The sequence below is a fragment of the Budorcas taxicolor genome, chromosome 22 (assembly GCF_023091745.1).
Source record: "Budorcas taxicolor isolate Tak-1 chromosome 22, Takin1.1, whole genome shotgun sequence".
NCBI classification, from domain to species: domain Eukaryota; kingdom Metazoa; phylum Chordata; class Mammalia; order Artiodactyla; family Bovidae; genus Budorcas; species Budorcas taxicolor.
Genome location: NC_068931.1, coordinates 42,930,933 through 42,952,490, shown reverse-complemented (window position 1 = coordinate 42,952,490; position 21,558 = coordinate 42,930,933). Strand labels below are relative to the sequence as shown.

At 45.8% G+C, this 21,558-nt stretch overlaps 1 protein-coding gene across 1 annotated transcript in view; it reads left to right on the top strand.

Annotated features, from left to right (window-relative positions):
• PIEZO2 (piezo type mechanosensitive ion channel component 2) overlaps window positions 1–21,558 on the top strand; it is a 251,957-nt gene that overhangs the window by 179,129 nt on the left and 51,270 nt on the right. The window contains exons 13-27 of the mRNA XM_052660420.1: window positions 1,152–1,382; window positions 2,029–2,152; window positions 4,895–5,175; window positions 6,194–6,342; window positions 8,301–8,474; window positions 12,006–12,047; window positions 16,147–16,179; window positions 16,529–16,740; window positions 17,042–17,202; window positions 17,718–17,894; window positions 18,164–18,289; window positions 19,644–19,844; window positions 20,385–20,589; window positions 20,680–20,781; window positions 21,188–21,353. Of these exons, the coding sequence (XP_052516380.1) occupies window positions 1,152–1,382; window positions 2,029–2,152; window positions 4,895–5,175; window positions 6,194–6,342; window positions 8,301–8,474; window positions 12,006–12,047; window positions 16,147–16,179; window positions 16,529–16,740; window positions 17,042–17,202; window positions 17,718–17,894; window positions 18,164–18,289; window positions 19,644–19,844; window positions 20,385–20,589; window positions 20,680–20,781; window positions 21,188–21,353 (2,384 nt within the window). The remainder of the gene's footprint in view (window positions 1–1,151; window positions 1,383–2,028; window positions 2,153–4,894; window positions 5,176–6,193; window positions 6,343–8,300; window positions 8,475–12,005; window positions 12,048–16,146; window positions 16,180–16,528; window positions 16,741–17,041; window positions 17,203–17,717; window positions 17,895–18,163; window positions 18,290–19,643; window positions 19,845–20,384; window positions 20,590–20,679; window positions 20,782–21,187; window positions 21,354–21,558) is intronic.

Here is a 21,558-nt window from a genome sequence, read left to right as displayed (position 1 = left end):
AAATAACTCTGTACTTTAAAAAACTAGCTTTGATTTAGGACACATTTGCAAGTTGCTGAGAGGAAGTATTTGTTCTGTGCTGACTTCATTCATTTATCTTATTTATCTCAATATTTATCTGCTTTCCAGAAGCAAAACAGACATAAAACATTTCAGACTTTGCAATAACCCTTGAAATTCATGATAGTCAAGAATATGATTGAACTCAGCCTCAACTAGAAAATATTTTTTTAAAATACATTTGTGTATTTTTAATTGGAGGATAATTGCTTGACAACATTGTATTGGTTTCTGCCATACATCAACATGAATCAGCCATAGGTATGCATATGTTCCCTCCCTTTTGAACTTCCCACCCACCTCCCACCCCATCCCACCCTTCTAGATTGTCACAGAGGCCTTTTCACAGAAATTTGGTATTGAAGATTATGGTAAAAGAGGATAGATTTCTTGAGGTTGATGATATTCATGAGCCTGACTTTCTAGAATGTTCTGGAAGCTGCCCTTTGAGATGTGTTCTAGGTCTGCCAGGGTTTGGTGTGACTGGAGGATGTCCTGCCCCATACAGGACAGAAGCTGAGGCTGGGCTGTCTGTTAGCCTGGCTTTACTACTGGGGTGCAGACACCTGACACCTCTTCCTGGTGATTCCCTGAGTCCTATCACGTTTGTCTTCCCGGTGGGTCAGCTAAGGGGACCCTTGAAGCCAGCTCATCTGCTAACCCTGTGGTCCCACAGCCTCCATTTCTGAGCCCAGCTTGGCCACACTCACCCAGCCCCCGGGAAAAATAGCCGATCCCAAGCTGATTTGGAAGAATGGAGGAGGAAGCACTTCGGGTTGCATTTCATCCAGCAAATCCAGTGAAAAGAAAGACATCTGGGCTGAAGGGCAAAGGGCACAGAGTGAAGCCGTCCCCACCCTCGCTTGGCCCTCTTCGCCCCAGGAGGTTGAGGGCAGTGTCGGCTCACAGGGCAGCCTTGCTGCCTGCTTCGTCCCCTATGCAGCTGGGACATTTCCCCCGCAGTTTCACCATGATCCTCCCCACTAGTGTGAATGTCACTGAACTTTTCCTTGTAGACCACGTCTAACTCAGCAGAGTGGGGACTGTACCATATACTGACCGCCCCGCTTTCTCGCCCTTCCCCCCTGGAGGCCTGGAGCATCACCTACCACAGCTGGCTGACCTTCGTGCTGCTCATCTGGTCCTGCACCCTGTGGATGATCCGCAACCGGAGGAAGTATGCCATGATCAGCTCCCCCTTCATGGTCGTCTACGGAAACCTGCTGCTCATACTGCAGTACATATGGAGCTTCGAGCTCCCCGAGATTAAAAAGGTCCCGGGTTTCTTAGAAAAGAAGGAGCCGGGGGAGCTCGCCTCAAAGGTAAGTGGGCAGGGGTAAACAGGGCAGGGCATTCAGACAAAACAACAGTAATCAAAACAGTCATATCCAAGCAGGACTGTGCAAAAGTAGGTTCCAAGAATTCAATGCTCCTTGAAATCATTATTTTCTTTTCTCTTACCCTCAAGAAAACGTTAATATAAACATGTGGGCACTTAGAAAAACCACCCCTTCAGCTTCCAGAAAAGAATGGGAGGATTCAGGGACTCTGTTTGCTGGGATGAAATGTTCTTTTTCCTCCATTTCTGTGGATTTCTTCAAAATAAGGAACACTGTAGACGTAACGGGGCTCATAGAAAAATACATCTTCCTCTTCTACTTGTGCTGAGGTCCCAGGCAGGAAGGAGACCCCTGGTCCACGTCAGTTTCCAGCACAGGTGGTCCTGTGCCTCTTCCTGGAGCGTCCCAAGCAGGAAGGCACCCCTGGCACTGGACCACACGCCCGCGTCCTCAGGAAAGGAGATTTAAAAGCTGGCGACTTTCAGATGCAATGTAGTGGGTGCCTGACGGTCTTGAGTGGATGGGCTTATGCAGCGTGCTCCCTCTGAAGGGCAGGGAAGCATAGTTGTGGTTGAACATGCTTACACTTCAGAGGCGTGATGCTCTCATCCCTATTGTCTCCTTCCAGATTCTGTTCACCATCACGTTCTGGCTGCTGCTGAGACAGCACCTCACAGAGCAGAAAGCTCTCCAAGAAAAGGAAGCTCTTCTGTCTGAGGTCAAAATCGGAAGTCAGGAAAATGAAGAGAAAGGTAATTAGTGCGTGCGGTATGACTGGAAGAAGGGCCCCAGAGGACATCCCTGGAGGCTCTGCCCCAGACCAGAAGGAGGCCAGGCGTGGATATGAGCGGATAGATGACCATGTCCCAGGGCTGAATTCCTGCCCACATGGGCGTCCACTGGAGCTGCAAAGACCCTGGGTCATTTGATACACACAGAAGTGATCCCCAGTGCAGGGCATTCCCTGGGTCCTCCAAGGTCACAGCTTCTTGATTGTTAGTACCAAGAGAATGACTCAGATCTCCCAAATTCAAATCCTCTTGCCTTTTCAAAAACGAATGTACCACAAAGTCAAAAAAAAAAAAGGAAGATGATGTTTTGATGACAGCTTCTGTAGTTTTAGACCCCACTCCATGGGTCAAATGAGAGTCACTTGCTCCCTACCTGCGTGAATGTGCCAATAAATACAATAAAATTTAATGCTCATAGAACAGCTTGGAGACCATTAGTGAGGCGTGTAGCATTGTCTGAAAAGGAAGCCGTAAATGTTCTCAGAGGCAGGGCCGGTAACCTTCAGATTAACCCTGTCAGGAGGAGAAAACCAACTCATCTTTTTCTTATAGTTTCTCATTTAGACCTAAACATTCATTGTTTTTCAGCAACAAAAGTCTTTAAGGTTTGAATCTTGACTATTTGAGTTTGGATGTCTGTTAACACAGTGATTAAATTCACCAGTTACTTTATGTAAAGAACTGCCGGGGTCCAGCCCCGGTGGATCCAGGGAATTCGAAGGGTGGACGGCGTTGGCGTGAGAAACACTTATTTATTGATATAAGATTAGATTAAGAAACTATAGTGTGGTAGGAAGATTAAGTGGAGGAAGAGGGCTGAATAGCTTGGTTTACGCGGAAGACCAATAAAATTCCAGACAAGGAATTTGCACCATCTACGTTGAGCCACCGGTGCTCACTTGAATATCTAAGGGTGCCTCGCCTTAGGCTCCCTTTCGCCCGGCTCTTAACAGCCAGGGCAAGTAAGTAGACTTGGCGGGCCTCCGCGCCCCAGGTGGAAATTCAGCCTGAAATTAAAGTAAAGAGCAGAGGGAGGGAAAGAGAGAGAAGAAGAGAGAGAGAGACACGGGGGAAACCAGTCCAGCGACTGGCTCCGGCTCCTGTTGTTTAGAAGGCCTTATATACCTTTGATAAAACATGGAGATCAATGGGTAACACAAAGTTATGCAGCGTTAGCAGTCCAGATTCTTATCAAAACTAGGCTTTTCTCTCTGCATACCTAATTGTATACACAAGTCTTAGGTAATTTACATCATCTTCCAGCCGAAACGGCCAATTAACATTTTACAGCCTTTTTTCTGATAAGGGTTTGTCAACCAGAAGACATTTGTGTTGATCTTCCCAAGGTCTGGTGCCACTCTCAGAAAGCACTAAATAAAGTTACATTCTTACACAGCAAAGATACAGCAACTTATAACAAGTAGAGGAAGTACAGTGATTTACAGCAAAAGAGAAGCAATTAACTCAAAAGTCTAGTGTTGCTAACATCAAAACTACTATGTATCTTTTTCTACATCCTGCTTACATTGAGTAACATCCTTCCAGGTGCCTAAAAGATAAAGAATATGGAGGCCTGGCAGCAGTCATTGAGTCAACAGTGAAAACCCTCCACCAATATAATTTTTACTCTTTAGAAAATGCTCTGTATCTTTGAGATGCTTTCAAGCTTTGTGCCTCTCACGGTTGGGGGGCTGTAAGCAATTCACGGGCGGTAAGAGGTCTGGGGAACCTGTTAGGCAAGCTAGAGAGCAATCAGAAGGGGTTAACTGAAACATCCCTTTCAAATGCAGAAGACTAAAGCCCTGAATTGACTTTTTTCCAGAGAATATCAGAAAAGTGGAGAAGCAGAGCACAAAGGCCGGCAGATTCTTATTTTTTTTTGGGGGGGGGGGGGGTGGATGCTCAGGAAATTCCAGGGGGAAAACCTGAGGTCTGATTAGCCTTGCCATCAGAGCTCTTGCCGCATGACCTTGTCATGGGTGGAATTCCTCACACTGGCTCCCGGCAAAGAACAGTTCATTTAAGATCAACAGTTACTCTGACCTCTCACCCCACGTGCATTCCCCCTCACTCTGTGGATCTGGTCATTTGAATAAGTTATTCAAATGATAGGTCACCTTAGGACCACAAAGATGAGTCCTATATGTTAGCATATTTTAAAGTAAGACCAAATAAGCTTTTACTTCCAATGCATAAAATTATTTTAAATTTAGTTAAATTATAATTAGTCCTGAAACCCAATTTAAATTATATTTGGCTTTGACTCAATTTTTTCATTCTATAAAATCATACTTTCTGGTTAACATTATTACCAATAACCCAGATTCAATAAAAGACTGCTAGAGGCACACTGCAGTCAGAATCTGAAATTGTCAGAGTTAGTTCAGTTTGTGTCATTGTTGACTGTTTATTTCTCTTGATCCTACAGTAATTATAGCTATTGGACAATGCAAGTGAAATAGGTGTTATGAAAAGCTTGTATAAAAGTATTACAAAATGTGTTTCTTTTATGTTTCAGGAAGGTTAGGAAAGTGAACTATGATTAGTTCTATAGATTCTACCTTGTGTATTAGAACTGTCTAAAATTATTTTAAATCGTACGGTAATGCCTAAAGTGTGTGGCACCCACCTCACATGGGTAAGAGTGTGTGGTTCTGGTCCAGGGACCAGCTCCTCGTAACAGCAGGGTCTTCTGTCTTGAAGATGATGAACAGGATGTACAGGTAGACAGCGAGGCTCAGGAGAAGGAGGAAGGAGAGGAGCCGAAGGAGGAGCAGCAGGAGCGGAGAGAGGACGAGGAAGAAGAAGAGGCAGACGAGCAGGACGTGATGAAGGTGCTGGGGAACCTGGTGGTGGCCCTGTTCATCAAGTACTGGATCTACGTCTGCGGGGGGATGTTCTTCTTCGTCAGCTTCGAGGGTAAAATCGTGATGTACAAGATCATCTACATGGTACTCTTCCTCTTCTGTGTGGCCCTGTATCAGGTGGGTGCTTGTGGCCCCCGGGTTGCCATCCTTGCATCTGTCCAGGGGTGTGCCTGAGCTTCCTTCGGCGAGGCTCTGAGTTACTGTGACCTCACGAACACATTGTGTAAAGGGGTCGATGAAGAAAATTGGTTAGGGTGGCTTCCTTGTCTTGTACAGATGAAAGGATAAAGATGTGGTATATTTATATGATGTACTATTGCTTAACTGTAAAAAGAATGAAATAGTGCTGTTTGCAGCAACATGGATGGACCTAGAGATTATCATACTGGGTAAAGTAAATCAGACAGAGAAAGACAAATACCATAGGACCTCACTGACAGGTGGAATCTAAAATACAGCACAAACTGACTTATTTCCAAAACAGAAACAGACCTACAGACATAGAGAACAGACTTATTAACCTAAAGGGAAAGTGGGAGTAGGAATAAAATTGGAATTTGAGATTAACGTATATACACTGCTGTCTATAAAAGAGAGAGACAAAGACCTACAGAATAACATAGGGAACTATACCCAGACTTTGTAATAACCTATAAACGAAAAGAATCTGTCTATATATATTATATATATAATACCTATAGCTGAATCACTTTGCTATACACCTGAAACTAACACAACGTGCGTGCGTGCCAAGTTGCTTCAGTTGTGTCTGACTGTGACCCTAATGACTGTAGCTGCCATGCTCCTCTTTTTGTGGGATTCTCCAGGCAAGAATACTGGAGTGGGTTGCCATTTCCTTCTCCGGGGGATCTTCCTGATCCAGGGATCGAACCCACATCTCCTGTATTGGCAGATAGGTTCTTTACCATCTGAGCCACAAAGGAAGTCCTCAGATTCCAATCTACATTATCCCAACTCTATGAGCAACACAGCCTCAAAAACTGAAAATGAACTTGACTTTGCTTTCAGACATGTGTGAATGGAATCACCTGTTTTTGTTGAATGGAGCAGGTATTTTTGTGAGTGTTTCACGACATGATTTTTCCTGATTTGTTGTTCACCCTCTGACTCACAGGTGCACTATGAATGGTGGAGGAGGATTCTGAAGTACTTCTGGATGTCGGTGGTTATCTACACAATGCTGGTGCTTATCTTTATATACACATATCAGTTTGAAAACTTCCCAGGCTTGTGGCAAAACATGACTGGACTGAAAAAAGAAAAGTAAGTAACTGTGCTGGAGAGCAGGGTGGAAAGTGACCCACTGGGTGAAATCACGAGGGCGTGTTGTTCCAAACACCTTGCCAGGAAGGAAGTTTTAGTAAAACCTGACGTCATCACTGGCTGTGAGTTCCTCCAGAACAGAACTCATTGGTCTTGGTTTTTTGGGCTTCTCATAACCTAGGCCTGAGCTTCTGACACATAATAGGTACTCAGTAAGAATTGACTGGACAGTAAATTCTCAGCCCCTTGTTAATGAAATGGCTTTTTCTGGTGTTTCATATGAAGCTCACCTGCCTGGCTCCTCACAGACATGTGGTCTCCCTTCCTAACCAGAGGCTTGTAACACAGAGCATCAGCCTCCCTCCCTGATGGAGCCAGTGCTGAGATTCTAAGGAGTTGTTGTTCAGTTGCTCAGTTGTGTCTGACTCTTTGCAACCCCCCCTGGACTGCAGCACACCAGGCTTCCCTGTCCTTCACCATCTCCCAGAATTTTCTCAAACTCATGCCCATTGAATCGGTGATGCCATCCAACCATCTCATCCTCTCTCATCCCCTTCTCCTCCTGCCCTCAATCTTTCCCAGCCTCAAGGTCTTTTCCAGTGAGCTGGGGCTTCCCATCAGGTGGCCAAAGACTTGAAGCTTCAGCTTCAGCGTCAGTTCTTTCCATGAATATTCAGGGATGATTTCCTTTAGTATTGACTGGTTTATCCCCTTGCTGTCCAAGGGACTCTCAAGGAGTGGTTGGCATGGAAACTAGCAGTGATGAGCTCTTTCTCATGCACAAAATAGACAGGACTCTAGCCTTTTCTACTCTGCTCCTCTAAACTTCCTAAATTCCTTTGGAAATCGAACCAGGACTGGGCATAGAGCCAGGTGTCCAGAGGAGGAAACATAGAGCTGAGCACCTTGCCTGAGCCAGACACTCTTGTGCACCTGAATATCACGTGGAAGCCAGAGGGAGTCTGAGTCCAGTGGAGTTTACATTCTAGGACAGGAGACAAACCAAAAAAACTACTTTATGTGAAATAAATTACAAACTGACACATCTGTGAAGGAAACGAAAACAAGCCGAGGTAGTGAACAATGGGGACACAGTAGTTAGAGATGGAGTGGTTCAGGCAGGCTTCCCTGAGGAGGTGTCATTTTTAATTTTTTGGCTGCACCACTTGGCATGTGGATTCTTAGTTCCCTGACCCGCACGGATTTCCTATGCCCTCAGCAGTAAAAGTGCCGAGTCTTAACCACTGGACCACCAGGGAAGTCCCAGGAGATGTCATTTAAACTCTTGAAGAATAAGAAGGAGCTTGTCTTTAGAAAACTGGGTTGGGAGCTGAGAGGTGGAAGGAGATTCAGGAAAACAGAACAGCAAATGCAAAGGGCCTGTGGCAGGACAGGGTTTGGTGAGTGTGCTGAACAGCAGGAAGGCTCACCTGCAGGGAGGGTGGAGGTCAGCCAGGCGCCTGGAGGTGCAGGGATCCTAGGTGATGATGGTTTGTGTCTCATTCTCGGTGAAACATCAGGTCTTTAAAGCACCCTTGACTGGCAGAGAAAGCAGTGATGTGTGGGGGCAAGAATAGACACAGCCAAGTGGTCGGCCAGCAGTGGTGGTGGGGGAGGTCCTGTGATCGAGGATGGCGGCCTCACCTAGAATAGGAGGCACTAGAGAGGAAACAAGAGCACAGATTCAGGAGATGAGGGTGAAGGGATGTGGATGGTGGAGACAGGAAAGTGTGTTGGGGGAGGGGATGTCCTGAATTAGGCATTTTGCACGAGGTGGACGGTTGTGCCAGGGAAGAGCCGGGTGGGGAGGGGGCGAGAACAGCTTAGCTGCTTCAGGAACATGGGGAAATGGAGACTTCTGTCTTGAAAATGTTCAGTATGAAATCACCGAGAAATAGCCGAATTCCGGTGGACATTTGGGTGCAAGAGCCCACTGGGGAAACCGCCCTGTTTCACAGGCTGGAGGACCTTGGCCTGAAGCAGTTCACGGTGGCCGAGCTGTTCACGCGCATCTTCATCCCTACCTCCTTCCTCCTGGTCTGCATTCTGCACCTGCACTACTTCCATGACCGATTCCTGGAGCTCACCGACCTGAAGTCCATCCCCAGCAAGGAGGACAGCGCTGTCTATAGGTGAGTGCATGCAAGCTCAGCCAGACCCTCCCGTCCTCTCACTGAGAATCTCAACCTGTACTTGCCATGACAGTCAGCCTCTGAGTGGGAAAAAATGTGGAGTATTTGATCACACTTTATGAAACAGTAGGTAGTGCTTTGGGTTTCCTACATGGTGCTTGTGGTAGAGACAGAAGTCTGATCCCTGGGTCAGGAAGATTCCCTGGAGTAGGAAATGGGACCCCACTACAGTATCCTTGCCTGGAGAATCCCATGGACAGAGGAGCCTGGTGGGCTACAGTCCATGGGGTCGCAAAGAGTCGGACATGACTGATCAACTTAGCATGCACGCAGGTAGTGATTTATTACATTTCATGGGTGATCTTGACAGGCATGTGAGTTGGTCCAGAAGACCTGTGCAGACTGAGGTTCCTTTGCAGTGGCAATATGTCTTTTGTATCTGGGGTGGTGGGGTGTTTTTAGAACGTTTACAGAATCTGGCTAAATTCAGAGGGTGAGTTTTCTGTTGCACTGACAGGTAGTAAGGAAGTCTCTATAAGTGAAAGCGTAGTACAGAATTCTCCCGTTTTGGGAAGGAAGGACCTCAGCTGAAAGGTTCTGCCATCTGTGAGTAACCAGAGTAACATTTAAGGAAAGAGTGAGGGCAGTGTTTTCTGCCAGCAGTTCACTGTTGCTGTCTTCCATCAATAAATACTAATACAAAGTGTTTCCAAGTAGCTGATGGGATCTGTCTCACCCTGGCCATGTGTGTGGAGCCACAGTCAGTCAGTACACATCCATAGGCCTGCTCCATCTCAGGAACATTACAGGCATTTGCCTAATGAGCCTTGATACAGATTTTCCTCTCTGCTTCACATAATAGGCTGTGATTCAGCTTCTGGAAAACCTTGTTGCCTAGATGAGGGAGCAAAGTGCTGCCTTTAGAGGAACACAGACACCACAGGTGAAAATTCCTGATCCCCTTCTCAAGGGAAACAGTGAGTCCATGGAAAGAAGATGAAGCAGCAATTCATCAGGCACAGCTCATGAAACATCAGACTGTGAACATTCTGCTGTGCTAGGGGGTGGTTGTTCTTCAGTTGCCCAGTCATGTCCGACTGTTTGCGCCCCCATGGACTGCAGCATGCCAGGCTTCCTTCCTTCACTTTCTCCCAGAGTTTGCTCAACTCAGGTGCATTGAAATGATGCCATCCAATCATCTCATCCTCTGTCACCCCCTTCTCCTCCTACCCTCAATCTTTCCCAGCATCAGGGTCTTTTCCAATGAGTCAGCTCTTCACATCAGGTGGCCAAAGTCTTGGAGCTTCAGCAGTCCTTCCAATGAATATTCAAGGTTGATTTCCCTTAAGATTGACTGGTGGAATTATGGAAAACTGAATGTGTTGAACAGGGTTTCCTTAAGTACGTGAACGTGATTTAATTATGTGGCTTCTGAGAAAGGATAGCAGCCTCCTATCAAGAGGCGTCCTTCTGTTTTCCTCTACTGTCCAGCCAGCCCGTAACCCCGTCACGTGTCTGGACAGGATGGAGGCCCTGTGGTCTGGTCAGTCTGAGGCCATGGCTGGCCCTCCTCTGGCCAAGGCTCAGCACCCCCTGAACTGTTACTTTTCCAAGAGAATGGAAACGGCGAGGCAAGAATGAGTAATGTCAGCAGTATGCATGGTTTCGGGTCATGGGATTTCATTTTTTGGTTCTGTGAAAAGAAGAGTTCAAAGGACTCATCCAAGTTTGGTTTTTAGGGATTTCATGCAGGAGTTTCATATAAAAGTCCCCAAATTTCTACCTGGAGCATGGGGCATGTATCCCATCTTTTTCACAACTCTTTTCCATTGTAATGTTTTCCTTACTAGTGATTTTTAGTCCCTAGGACCCTAGTAAGTCAAAATGATGAAGAAAGAGGTCTTTTCAGAATTGGATTGACTGTCATGCCTTGCCTTCTCTGTTCTTTCCCCCTTAGTAGATGCTACACCAAAAAAAAAAAAAAAAAAAAATCCCAAATTGGGAATGATCAGTGCATTTTATCCCTTATATTGATTCTGGTCCTGTTGTTTCTATGAACAGCCAGCTATCCTTTGCCTGTTTTGTCTGTTGTTTGTGTGGTTTGTGTCTGCCCTGTAGGCAAGTGTCATTTGTGTCTGAAGCAGAATTCATCATGTTGAGCCTTCTAGAATTTATAGTTAGCATTATGAAAAATTTTATGACAAATCTTATGAGAAATTATTATTATTTCTAGGTAGACATTGTCAGGAATATCATTTCCCTTATATATTGATAAAATAGACACTATAACATAATTACAACATAATTATTATGTAATAAACACTTAATAGTAAGATACTGAATGTCCATTCCTTATTTAAATATCTGTGACTGCCACGTGTCAATAATTTGTTTTTTTAAATATAAATTTATTTATTTTAATTGGAGGCTAATTACTTTACAATATTATATTGGTTTTGCCATACATCAACATGAATCCGCCACGGGTATAAACGTGTTCCCCATCCTGAACCCCCCTCCCACCTCCCTCCCCGTACCATCCCTCTGGGTCATCCCAGTGCACCAGCCAAGCATCCTGTATCACGCATCGAACCTGGACTGGCAATCCTTTCCACATACGATATTATACATGTTTCAATGCCATTCTCCCGTATCATCCCACCCTCTCCCTCTCCCACAGAGTCCAAAAGACTGTTCTATACATCTGTGTCTCTTTTGTTGTCTTGCATACAGGGTTATCGTTCTTTCTAAATTCCATATATATGCGTTAGTATACTGTATTGGTGTTTTTCTTTCTGGATTACTTCACTCTGTATAATAGGCTCCAGTTTCATCCACCTCATTAGAACTGATTCAAATGTATTCTTTTTAATGGCTGAGTAATACTCCATTGTGTATATGTACCACAGCTTTCTTATCCATTCATCTGCTGATGGACATCTAGGTTGCTTCCATGTCCTGGCTATTATAAACAGTGCTGCGATGAACATTGGGGTACACATGTCTCTTTCAGTTCTGGTTTCCTCGGTGTATATGACCAGCAAGTGGGATTGCTGGGTCATAATAATTTGTTTTAGAAGGTACTATGACACGTACAGAAATAGAATGACTTTTTAAAATTTTAACTTTAGAAAAACCTCAGAAAACAGTATCTTGAATACAGATACTCAAAGGATTTCATGTTTTTTAATTCTGGAGAAGGACCAAGAATTAATATTTTATGTGGTATTTTATTTGATAAGTGCACTCTGGACATTTAAACCTTTACAGGTCTCTGACCAGATGTGTGATTCTTTGGGGGAGGGAGGGAGGAAGAGGCTGTTGCTGTCAAGTGTTTCAAACCTGACTCTTGTCTGACTTCACGGTGCTGCCGAGCCTCGCTGTCTGGACACTGCGGTGCATGAAAGGTGTTGTTGACACACCCGGTGATGCAGAGCTTGCAGGACACAGTCAGCTCCTTCTCTCTGGCTAACACTCTCCTCTTTCTCTCTCCGACTGTCTCCCCGCTGCCGCCTTGTGCTTCCTGCGTAGCCATGCCAAGGTCAATGGGCGTGTGTATCTGATAATAAATAGGTGGGTACTTCAACGTTTTCTCTCTTGGCTCCTATTTTAAATGGTCTCTGGGGGTGTTAAGCACTTTATTAGCTTGTAAATGAAACTGACATCATCAGACAGTGGACATGGCCTCCAGGTACGCTATGGATGTCTTTTGCAAACCCAACCATTCGGTGTTTGGACTGAATGGTGCTGCTGAGTGGACTGAGAGGTGGCCGAGGGTCTTCAGCTGGCACTCGGCATTGGTCACCCTTTGGTAGAATTAGTCCTGGGCTTGCCTGCAAGCCCATGTCCCTCCTGAACACGTAATCAAGAGCTCAGCTCAAGAACCAGCTGCTCCACAAACCACCCATCTCTGCCGAGTCCCTGCTGAGCGTACCGGCTCTTCCTCTGAGTTCCTGGAGCACTTTCTCTTTGCTGCCGCCTCCTGACACTGGCCTTCAGCCCCATCTGCCTGCCTGTCTTATCTCCCCTACCCACCACCTCCGCCCCTCAGGCCCTGGGTCCCTTGTACAATCCACCGCAGGGCCAACATCTCACCTACTGTGGGAGTTTAACCACTAGTGGGTATTCCTGAATGAATATCAACAACAATCTATGGTTAAGAGAAAATTAAAATACCAATTTCTTCAAGTATATATCTACTTAAAAGAGCATCATATAGAAGGATGGTATTTTACATGACAGATTTCACAATATATTTGCCTTCTGCCAAAAAAAAAAAAAAAAAAAGCCAAGTTGGGCAGCGTGCCTTAGATGCTCATCACCCAGGCAGGGAGATAACACATGCTCATAACCACAGGTAACAAAGGGTGAGCTCTGACACCTGCTGTGTGTGGAGTTATCCTCAAGTGCCCAAAAGAGAAGAGTCTTCAGGTCTAATCCACCAAAGCTCTTCTTACTTTATTGAGAGAATTAAAATATCCACTCCCATAACTTCACGTCTTAAGTAATCAAGTCAGTAATTTAGGTAGTAGAAGCATGTATTTTGCAATAAATCCACTTAACAAAATAACTCTTGGAAAGATTTGTAGGTTTTCTACTCCACTGTCTTTCCTCTTAAGAGGAATGCTGAGGCTGATAACCAAGTAGCAGACCCGAGGAGGCAGAACGTCTAGAAAGAGGTGTAAAAACTTAGTGCATCTCTGTGGAGATCTCTATGGAAGAGCAATGAGGTCGGGTGGGCCCCCTTTGGGGCTGGTTTTGGGGGCAACCTGAGAGAGAAATGTCAACCTCAAGTTTTTAGCTGCCAGCTAGAGAAGTAAGCTCCAGACTTGAAGCATAAATCTTGAGCAGCCATATCAGTCTTATCCCTCCTAACATAAAGAACCACACTATATCTGTCTCTCTCTCCCTCTGTGTTTCTGATAAAGTCTTGACCATGTGCTTTAAGAGGAGGTGGCTGGGGTGCCCAAGGGGCAGAAGTGGTGTGTTGGGCTGTGACAACTGATACACTCAGCCCTCCATATCTGTGGTTTCTGCATCCATGGATTCAACCAAAAACATTTTTTCATAAAAATCCAGAAAGTTCCCCCAAAGCAAACTTGAATTTGCTGTGTGCGAGTTACTATTTCCATGGCATTCAAATAGTATTAGGTATTACAAGCCATCTAGAGATCATTTAAAATATACAGGAGGGTGTGCACAGGTTACAAGCAAATACTATAGCATCTTATACAAGGGACTTGTGCATCCGTAGGTATTGGTGTCCGTAGGGGTCCTAGAACCAATGTGCCAAGGATGCTGATGGTAGAGTTGGCTCCCTGCATTCCTCTTGAGGAAAAACATATGCCCATCAACCCTGAACTGACTCAGGAGTTCTCAGACCTAGATGCAGTCATCTAAAATGATTAAAAACTTGAAGCATTCCACCATTAGCTCAGTCTTCTTTCCAGTGAATTTTCATTTTTGTCTGAATGCCTACATTTTAAGAAAAGTCAGAGCTGTGCCCCAGGGAGCACTCGCCCTAACAAACCCTCTCTCCCTGCACAGTGTGCTTCGGAAAGGCTGCATGTGAAGTGTGTCCAGTTTTGAAGGGACTTCTCTTGATTAGAATGATACGGTGAACCTTTTCTTGAGTAAATAAGCTTTCTTTCTCCCCAAATTTATTTTTGTATGCTCAGTGCTGTTTAATAAGGAGAATACTGTGTTTGTAAATGGGAGTTCCAATGAAAGAGGGGACATACCTATAACCAACTTCTGGGTCAATCACAATTTAGACTTGACCTTATAAGATGTGAGGTAGGGCTGTGTTAAGGACAGTGGCTGACTGATAAAATTCTGATGGTGTGAAAAATTGCAGGAAGTTCCAACTGCATTTGTAAACAGACTGATTTGGAATATTTTAACAGGAGCAATGTTAGTTCTCCTACATATACACAAACCAGGGCCATTACACCTGATCCTGTGTACATGTGTAACTGAATCCCATTGTTATAATTAACACATAGTAGATCAACACATAGTAGATATTTCAATAAAATTTTTAAAAAATAAAAGACAGAGTAAGGAGCTTTGCCCCTTCCCCTTGTTAGTAAGATGTCTTGTTTAGGCTTGAATCTAAATCTTTTTGATTCCAAAGAGCATGCTTTTAACATTGTTCTGGATTGTCCCAGAAAAATGCTATGAGAAAAACGAAAGCACGATGAAAGGATTCATATAGTTTCTTTTAAAGTAGAAACTCCAACCATGCATTGAAAATACTTTCATCCAGAGGCATTTTACGTACACAGATTTTCTCAGATGAATTATCTAGCTTAAGAAAATGAGCAAGTACATACAAGTAGAAAATAATGTTGTGGAAATCTGGCTATAATGTGGATTATCAAAGCCAAACCGAAAGGTGAATTTTTTTTCAATCATACGATTTAATTAATTAATTTATATTTTGAAGTATAGTTGTGTTACAGTGTTGTGTTACTTTCTGCTGTGCAACAATGTGAGTCAGCTATATGTACGCATATATCCAGAAGAGAAGAAAAAAAAATAAGCAAGTACATGTCAGCACACTTTCTCAGAACATTCTTTGTTCACTAAATTAGCAATTCGTTTCTGACATTCTGTGATCTACCTGCTTGACATCGCTAAAAGGAATTGTTTTTGAAGGAGGACCTCTCTGAAAGTCCAAGGGCAATGCATAATCTTGACCACAGTTCTCCAATATCACAAGTGTTTTAAATGCAAAACCAACAAGTTGCATATGAGCTTAGATTTTTATCTAGCAGAACTTCTTCATTTTGTTAAAAAAAAAGTAAAATTCCAGAGACATGAAATTGTCTCAGAGTCAATTACAGATATCACAGATATAATATTACAGATAAAACTCACAGTATTACAGATATGATAACATCATTAAGTGTCTGTCTTGTGACAGTCAGGCTGAAATGAATAAATTATTGCAAATGAGAAGGACTACCTAATGTCTACTTTATTGCCCACAAACATTCCTTCAAACATTCATTTGAATATGAATAAAAAGATATACTCTTTAAAAACTGAGGAGCAAGATCATACTCATTACTATTCGCTGTGAACTAAGCTGGACCCTCAAGAGCTGCTGAGCTCCCTAAGGCTGCAGCCCCCTCAGCCAGGCTCCCGCACTCTCCTCAGGAGATCTGGTCCCGCAGCTCACCTGGTGCCCGAGGATGGGGTGTGATACAGGCTTCTTACCCTCAGAAGCATTTGCATCCACTGCATACGCTTCAAATGGCCACAGGATGAGATTGGTCCATGCAAAAGTTGACTGACATTACACGTTATTTAAGAATTAAAAAAAAAAAAAAATCCCTCCTTAAACTGTGAATGACTTGATTCCTAGGGGATGGTTTGCTGTGTTTCTAAGAAAGCATGACCTGACTTGCCTCAGCAGTCTCTGCGTCCTGCCCTTCACCACTGCAGCACCGTCCATTCTCAGATCAGCTGCCCAGCTCAGGGCTCCCAGTCAAAGCACGCTGTGGCCGCCATCCTGGAATGCACATGGCGTTAGGGCCCCTGCACCCGGCATACAGGAATGCGATAGTAGATGACTATAGCATGATGTGTGATCTCTGACTCTCCTTATAACTCTTCTGTTCTCATCTCCTTTTTTTTCCCTTTCTATTTTCATTACTTTGAGCAGCATCAAGAAAAAATTACCAATCCACCACAATGAGTAAGTCCCCCTGTGAAGCCATGAAATGCTTGGTCTACACGATGCCATTTCATGCTTCTCCATCCTAAACTCTGACCATTTTCTCCTGCGGGAAAAAATGTCAAGTTTAGGTGTTGATAGTTCTCATGACTGACTCATCACTAGAACCTGAATTGGAAGAGCTCACCAAACCTGAGTTTACAGTTGATTTTTTAGAAAGAGCTTTAAAAAATAAAAAGCAACCGGATGCTAACAAGCCCACATGCCAGGCTGTGTAGTGACTTCCATTTTGTTCATCTTCCTCCACATGCCCCTCACTCTCAGCTCCCAGTGCCCTTCCCTCCCTGATTTGTCTGCTCTCTGCCGACAGGCTGGCCCACCCTGAGGGAAGCCTTCCAGACCTTGCCATGATGAAGCTGACTGCCAGCCTGGAGGTGGCAGAGGTCAAGCAGCTGGCTGGGCCTGGGGAGGAGATGCCAGGGGGATGCCCTGCAAAAGCCAAGAAGGGTGAGCCTGGCAGGGACAGCGAGGACGAGGATGAGGATGAGGACGAGGAGGATGAAGAGGAGGAGGAGACGTCAGGTAAGCCGCCCGCCCAGGAGCTGCTCGGATGCTGGCTCACAGGTGGAGGAAACCAACCACTGACTTGCTCCAAGTGAATCAAACATATACTCATTATATAAGTATATAATAAAATCTATACTCAATATATGCTCAAGTATATACTTGACCCTGGCAGTGAGCTAGAAACTGGGGGAACAAGCCGTACACACCAGGCCTCCACTCATAGCTGCACACATGCCCTGCCTTGCAGATCAGAGGGACAAGGGACCCATCAGTACAGTCCAGACCTCCACTCACAGTCGCACACCCTGCCTTGCAGATCTGAGGAACAAGTGGCACTTGGTGATCGACCGCCTCACGGTGCTGCTGCTGCGATTCCTGGAGGGCTTCCACCAGCTGCAGACATTCCTGTGGTGGATCCTGGAGCTGCACATCGTCAAGATTGTGTCCTCCTACATCATCTGGGTGTCCGTGAAGGAGGCAAGTGATGCTGTTCCGTCTTTAGGCCAGACCCAGCCAGGCATCTGCTCCAGCTGGAGCCTCGGGCCGCTTAGACTTAAGGTCCCCACGCTGAGCGCGGGTGGGTCAGAGATGGACGCTGACTCACGGATGTGGCTGTGCGCGATGTGCCCACCCAGCGTGGATATGTCTGAATTCCGCACAGCTTGAGGGCACCGCTCAGGCGTGTTCTCTCCCAGGAGAGGTTCCTGAAGTTCCAGGTTGGGCCGAGGACCCCCTGGGTGTTCTCCCAGAAGCCTGTTCACCTCTGTAGTTTCAACTGCAACATTACTTAACATCACCTGGTTGTACACCTGTCTGCTTACTAGCTGTATATCTTAACACCCACAACCATTTCTCGTACATATGAGGAGCCCAGCCAGCCTTTGCTCAGCTCAGAGGAACTGAATCAGTCAAGTTGCCTAAAAACATCTAGGTTTTTAGATATTGTGCCATGTGACATATTTTTGTTCCCATTTCCAATTTTGTGTTCTCAGGTGTCTCTGTTCAACTACGTGTTTCTGATTTCCTGGGCTTTTGCTCTGCCGTATGCTAAGCTCCGCCGTCTGGCCTCCAGTGTCTGCACCGTCTGGACATGTGTGATCATTGTCTGTAAGATGCTGTACCAGCTGCAGACCATCAAGCCTGAGAACTTCTCTGTGAACTGTTCGTTGGTGAGCCTCGGAGACTGAGGGTCTCCTTGCCTGGCCTTCAGGGAAGGGAGGCACACCTTGGGGGACCCAAGTCCCCCAGCCCTCGCCGTCAGGCCTTCATTGGCTCAGTGAGTCAGAGGTGTCCTGGCCCCATCTCTCCTGATGCTGATTCCCCCTGAAGTGGGTCCTCCCTCCCCACCCCTATGTCCCTTTGCTCGAACTCAAGGGAGGCTAGTCTGAACTCTCCTGACTGCGGGGCCATCTCTTAATCCTTTCTCTTTTCTTTTCAGCCAAATGAAAACCAGACGAACATCCCCCTGCACCAGCTGAACAAGTCTCTGCTCTACAGCGCACCCATTGACCCCACAGAATGGGTGGGCCTCAGGAAGTCGTCTCCTCTACTTGTCTACCTGAGGGTAAGGCTTCCTCATCCTTAGCACTGCCTCTGCCAAGTTCATGTCTGCAGCCCCTTCCCTGGAGACCACTCACCTCACCTTTGAGAACAGCCTCATCCTCTTACGCGGGGTTTGCAGTCACCTTCAAAACATACGACTGAGTATTAAAATCAGTATTGAATTGTGCTGAAAAGAAATCAACTGAGTAATTTGAGATTCTTTGAATAGAGTATGACAAATATATTCACTGGAATGTTACAAAACCACTCAAAGGCAGATTTATAATATTATCAGACACTGAAAGATATCCAAAATTTATTGTAATGTTGAAAAAAAAAAGCAAACTTCAAAACAGGATACATAGAATGATGTCTTGTAGGCACAAAGAAAAAATATTGAGTAAATTACAACAAATGGTGGTAATTATTTCTGAGCAGTAAGTGTAGCATGACAAGAAATGTTTGCTGTCTAAATTCTACAGCTTTTAATCAATGGCATCTATTATGCTTAGAAGTAGCCACATATAAAGAGTGTGTCTTTGAAAAATGAATTCTGATTGCAAATAGTTGTAACAAACATAAGGAAAGCAATATAGTTCAGATTATTCACACGTTACTGTGATGGATAGTTTGAACATTTTATTTTGATGGATTACGCTGATGATGTAATTAAAGCCTTTGTACTCAACTCCTGGAATCTGAAAGTGTACTAAGCATCTCCTCTTTCTTGGTGTAGCTTCCTGGTGTTTTCTCATGTGAACAATATTGTTTGTAACATACAAATGATGTCTACTATTAAGAGCTGTTACAAGGATAAAACCAACTCATATTTGAAAGGGGTGATTAGAATAGTGGCTGGCACATAAATGTTACCTATTTTATATTATTATTTTGTAGTATGATTAGCATATTTTTTACTCTACTGCTCTCTCTAGCCAGCTTTCAGAGATATTGTGTTCAAAAACTTGCTAAGTTGAGCTCCAGTCTGCAGCTCACTCTGTTTCCCGGGGTCCCTGCAGGATGCTGTATAAGGGTTTCTCACATTTAGTTGCAAAGAAAGCTGGACGACCCTTCTGAGTGGACCCAGCTGTCTGGTTCGGTGGTACTTTTTCTGGAGCTGGCGTAACCATCGCCAGTCATTGGTGTAGAGGTTCTAAATCCTGTTATCATGAAAATTAACCTGATTTGCAAACTGGAGATAACTCCACCCTTGTTCCCACAAAACAGGGAAGATGAGCATTAAAGACAAGACTGTTTCATGGATGTGGAATCTGATCACACACTGTCCCTTTAGACACCCACGGTGAAATGAGATGGCTTTTTGAGGAGACTGTAAATGACCAGGTGGCATCATGTGTATTTTCCTTGTTTTCTAGAACAACCTGCTGATGCTGGCTATCCTGGCCTTCGAGGTCACCATCTACCGCCATCAGGAGTACTACCGTGGTCGAAACAACCTCTCAACCCCCGTTTCTAAAACCATCTTCCACAACATCACAAGACTCCAGCTGGATGATGGACTTGTTAACTGTGCCAAGTATTTCATCAATTACTTCTTCTACAAGTTTGGTCTGGAGGTGAGTTTCCTTGCTGACCTGTTCTCTTTTCTCTGAAAATTCCAGCAGCTGCTTTCAGCCAGGTGGCCACTAGGGCTTTGTGGCATGTCTCATGCCCTGATTTCCGTCTCCTTGGGATCTGATGGGGTGGGGGAAGCTTCCATGGCAGGGTCCCCTGGCCCGGTGGAGAGTTTCCAGGACTCGGTGTCTGTCCCCTGCTCTGCAGCCGTGGACATGGCTTCTCAGGACGCCCAGTCTTACAGATGCCTGGGTGTCTGTTTAGTGCCTTCTGAATGTATGACCTCAGCCAGAGCACACTGTTTTGACCTGAATAGTGTGGGAGGCCTGCCTTCAGTACTTGGAAGAGTGATTCTTAATGATGGCCACCTGGTCAGCCTCCTGTCTTCATGATGAAAACACACTACAGAGGCAGAGCAGGTGAAGAACTCATCCAGGGTCTGGGCCCAGGAACACGGGTCTCCACCGCCCCTGGGGGCTGCCCGCCAATGCCACTCCCCTTCCCTGTAAAGCCGACTTTCTGCCTCTTTCATCCTCACGCAGACCTGTTTCCTCATGTCAGTTAATGTGATCGGCCAGCGCATGGACTTCTACGCCATGATTCACGCCTGCTGGCTGATTGCCGTCCTGTACCGGCGCAGGAGGAAGGCCATCGCCGAGATCTGGCCCAAGTACTGCTGCTTCCTGGCTTGCATCATCACCTTCCAGTATTTCATCTGCATCGGCATCCCCCCTGCCCCCTGTCGAGGTGAGTCCCCCCAACCACTGGCACCGGGAGGCAGGAGCTCAACAGCATGAGGGGCTCCCTGACCGGCTCCTCCCACCTCACACCCCGCAGACTACCCTTGGAGGTTCAAGGGCGCCAGCTTCAATGACAACGTCGTCAAGTGGCTGTACTTCCCTGACTTCATCGTTCGACCCAACCCTGTGTTCCTTGTGTGTAAGTGGGGTGCTGGGGTCCCGCCTGCTCATCTTTCCCATGGTGGTGCACTCCTGCAACCCCCCCAACACTCCCCTGCACATACAGTCCAGACAGGCTGGCTTACACACATCACCATCACCAGCCACTAGCGGCTCCTGCCGGCTCTGTTTTGTCTACAGAGTTAATACCATGTTAGCATTCCAAACACTTTTTTCACTTTAGTAATTTTATCTTCTGCCACACACCCCCACTATCCAGCCCCACATACCTGTATGCACCTACCTTCTAGGAGAGAGGCTGCGGGGGGCGGGCCTGATCCTGGGGAAAGCGATTGCTTCTTGCTGCCACCGCAGACATAGACCTACAAACTGGAAAGGGTAGCTGGAAGGATGAGGCCAGACCACAGATGCTTCTGTTCCGCTAGATGATTTCATGCTACTCCTGTGTGCCTCACTGCAACGGCAGATCTTTGAGGACGAGAATAAGGCTGCTGTACGGATTGTGGCGGGCGACAACGTGGAGATCTGCATGAACCTGGATGCGGCCTCATTCAGCCAGCACAATCCCGTGCCCGACTTCATCCACTGCAGGTAACATGGCTGCCCACGGGCAGCCCCTGGGAAGGTGTGACCCCCAAGCCCATGCCTCCAGCTCCCCTACCTTTCCTTGGCGCTGACCCGCTGATTACACCATGAAGCCAAGAATCCTGGGGCCAGACGGCTGGAGGCCAAACCTTCTTGTTATCCTCCATCCTCCATGGACATGCTCAGGGCAGTTCCGGGGAACAGATGCCCC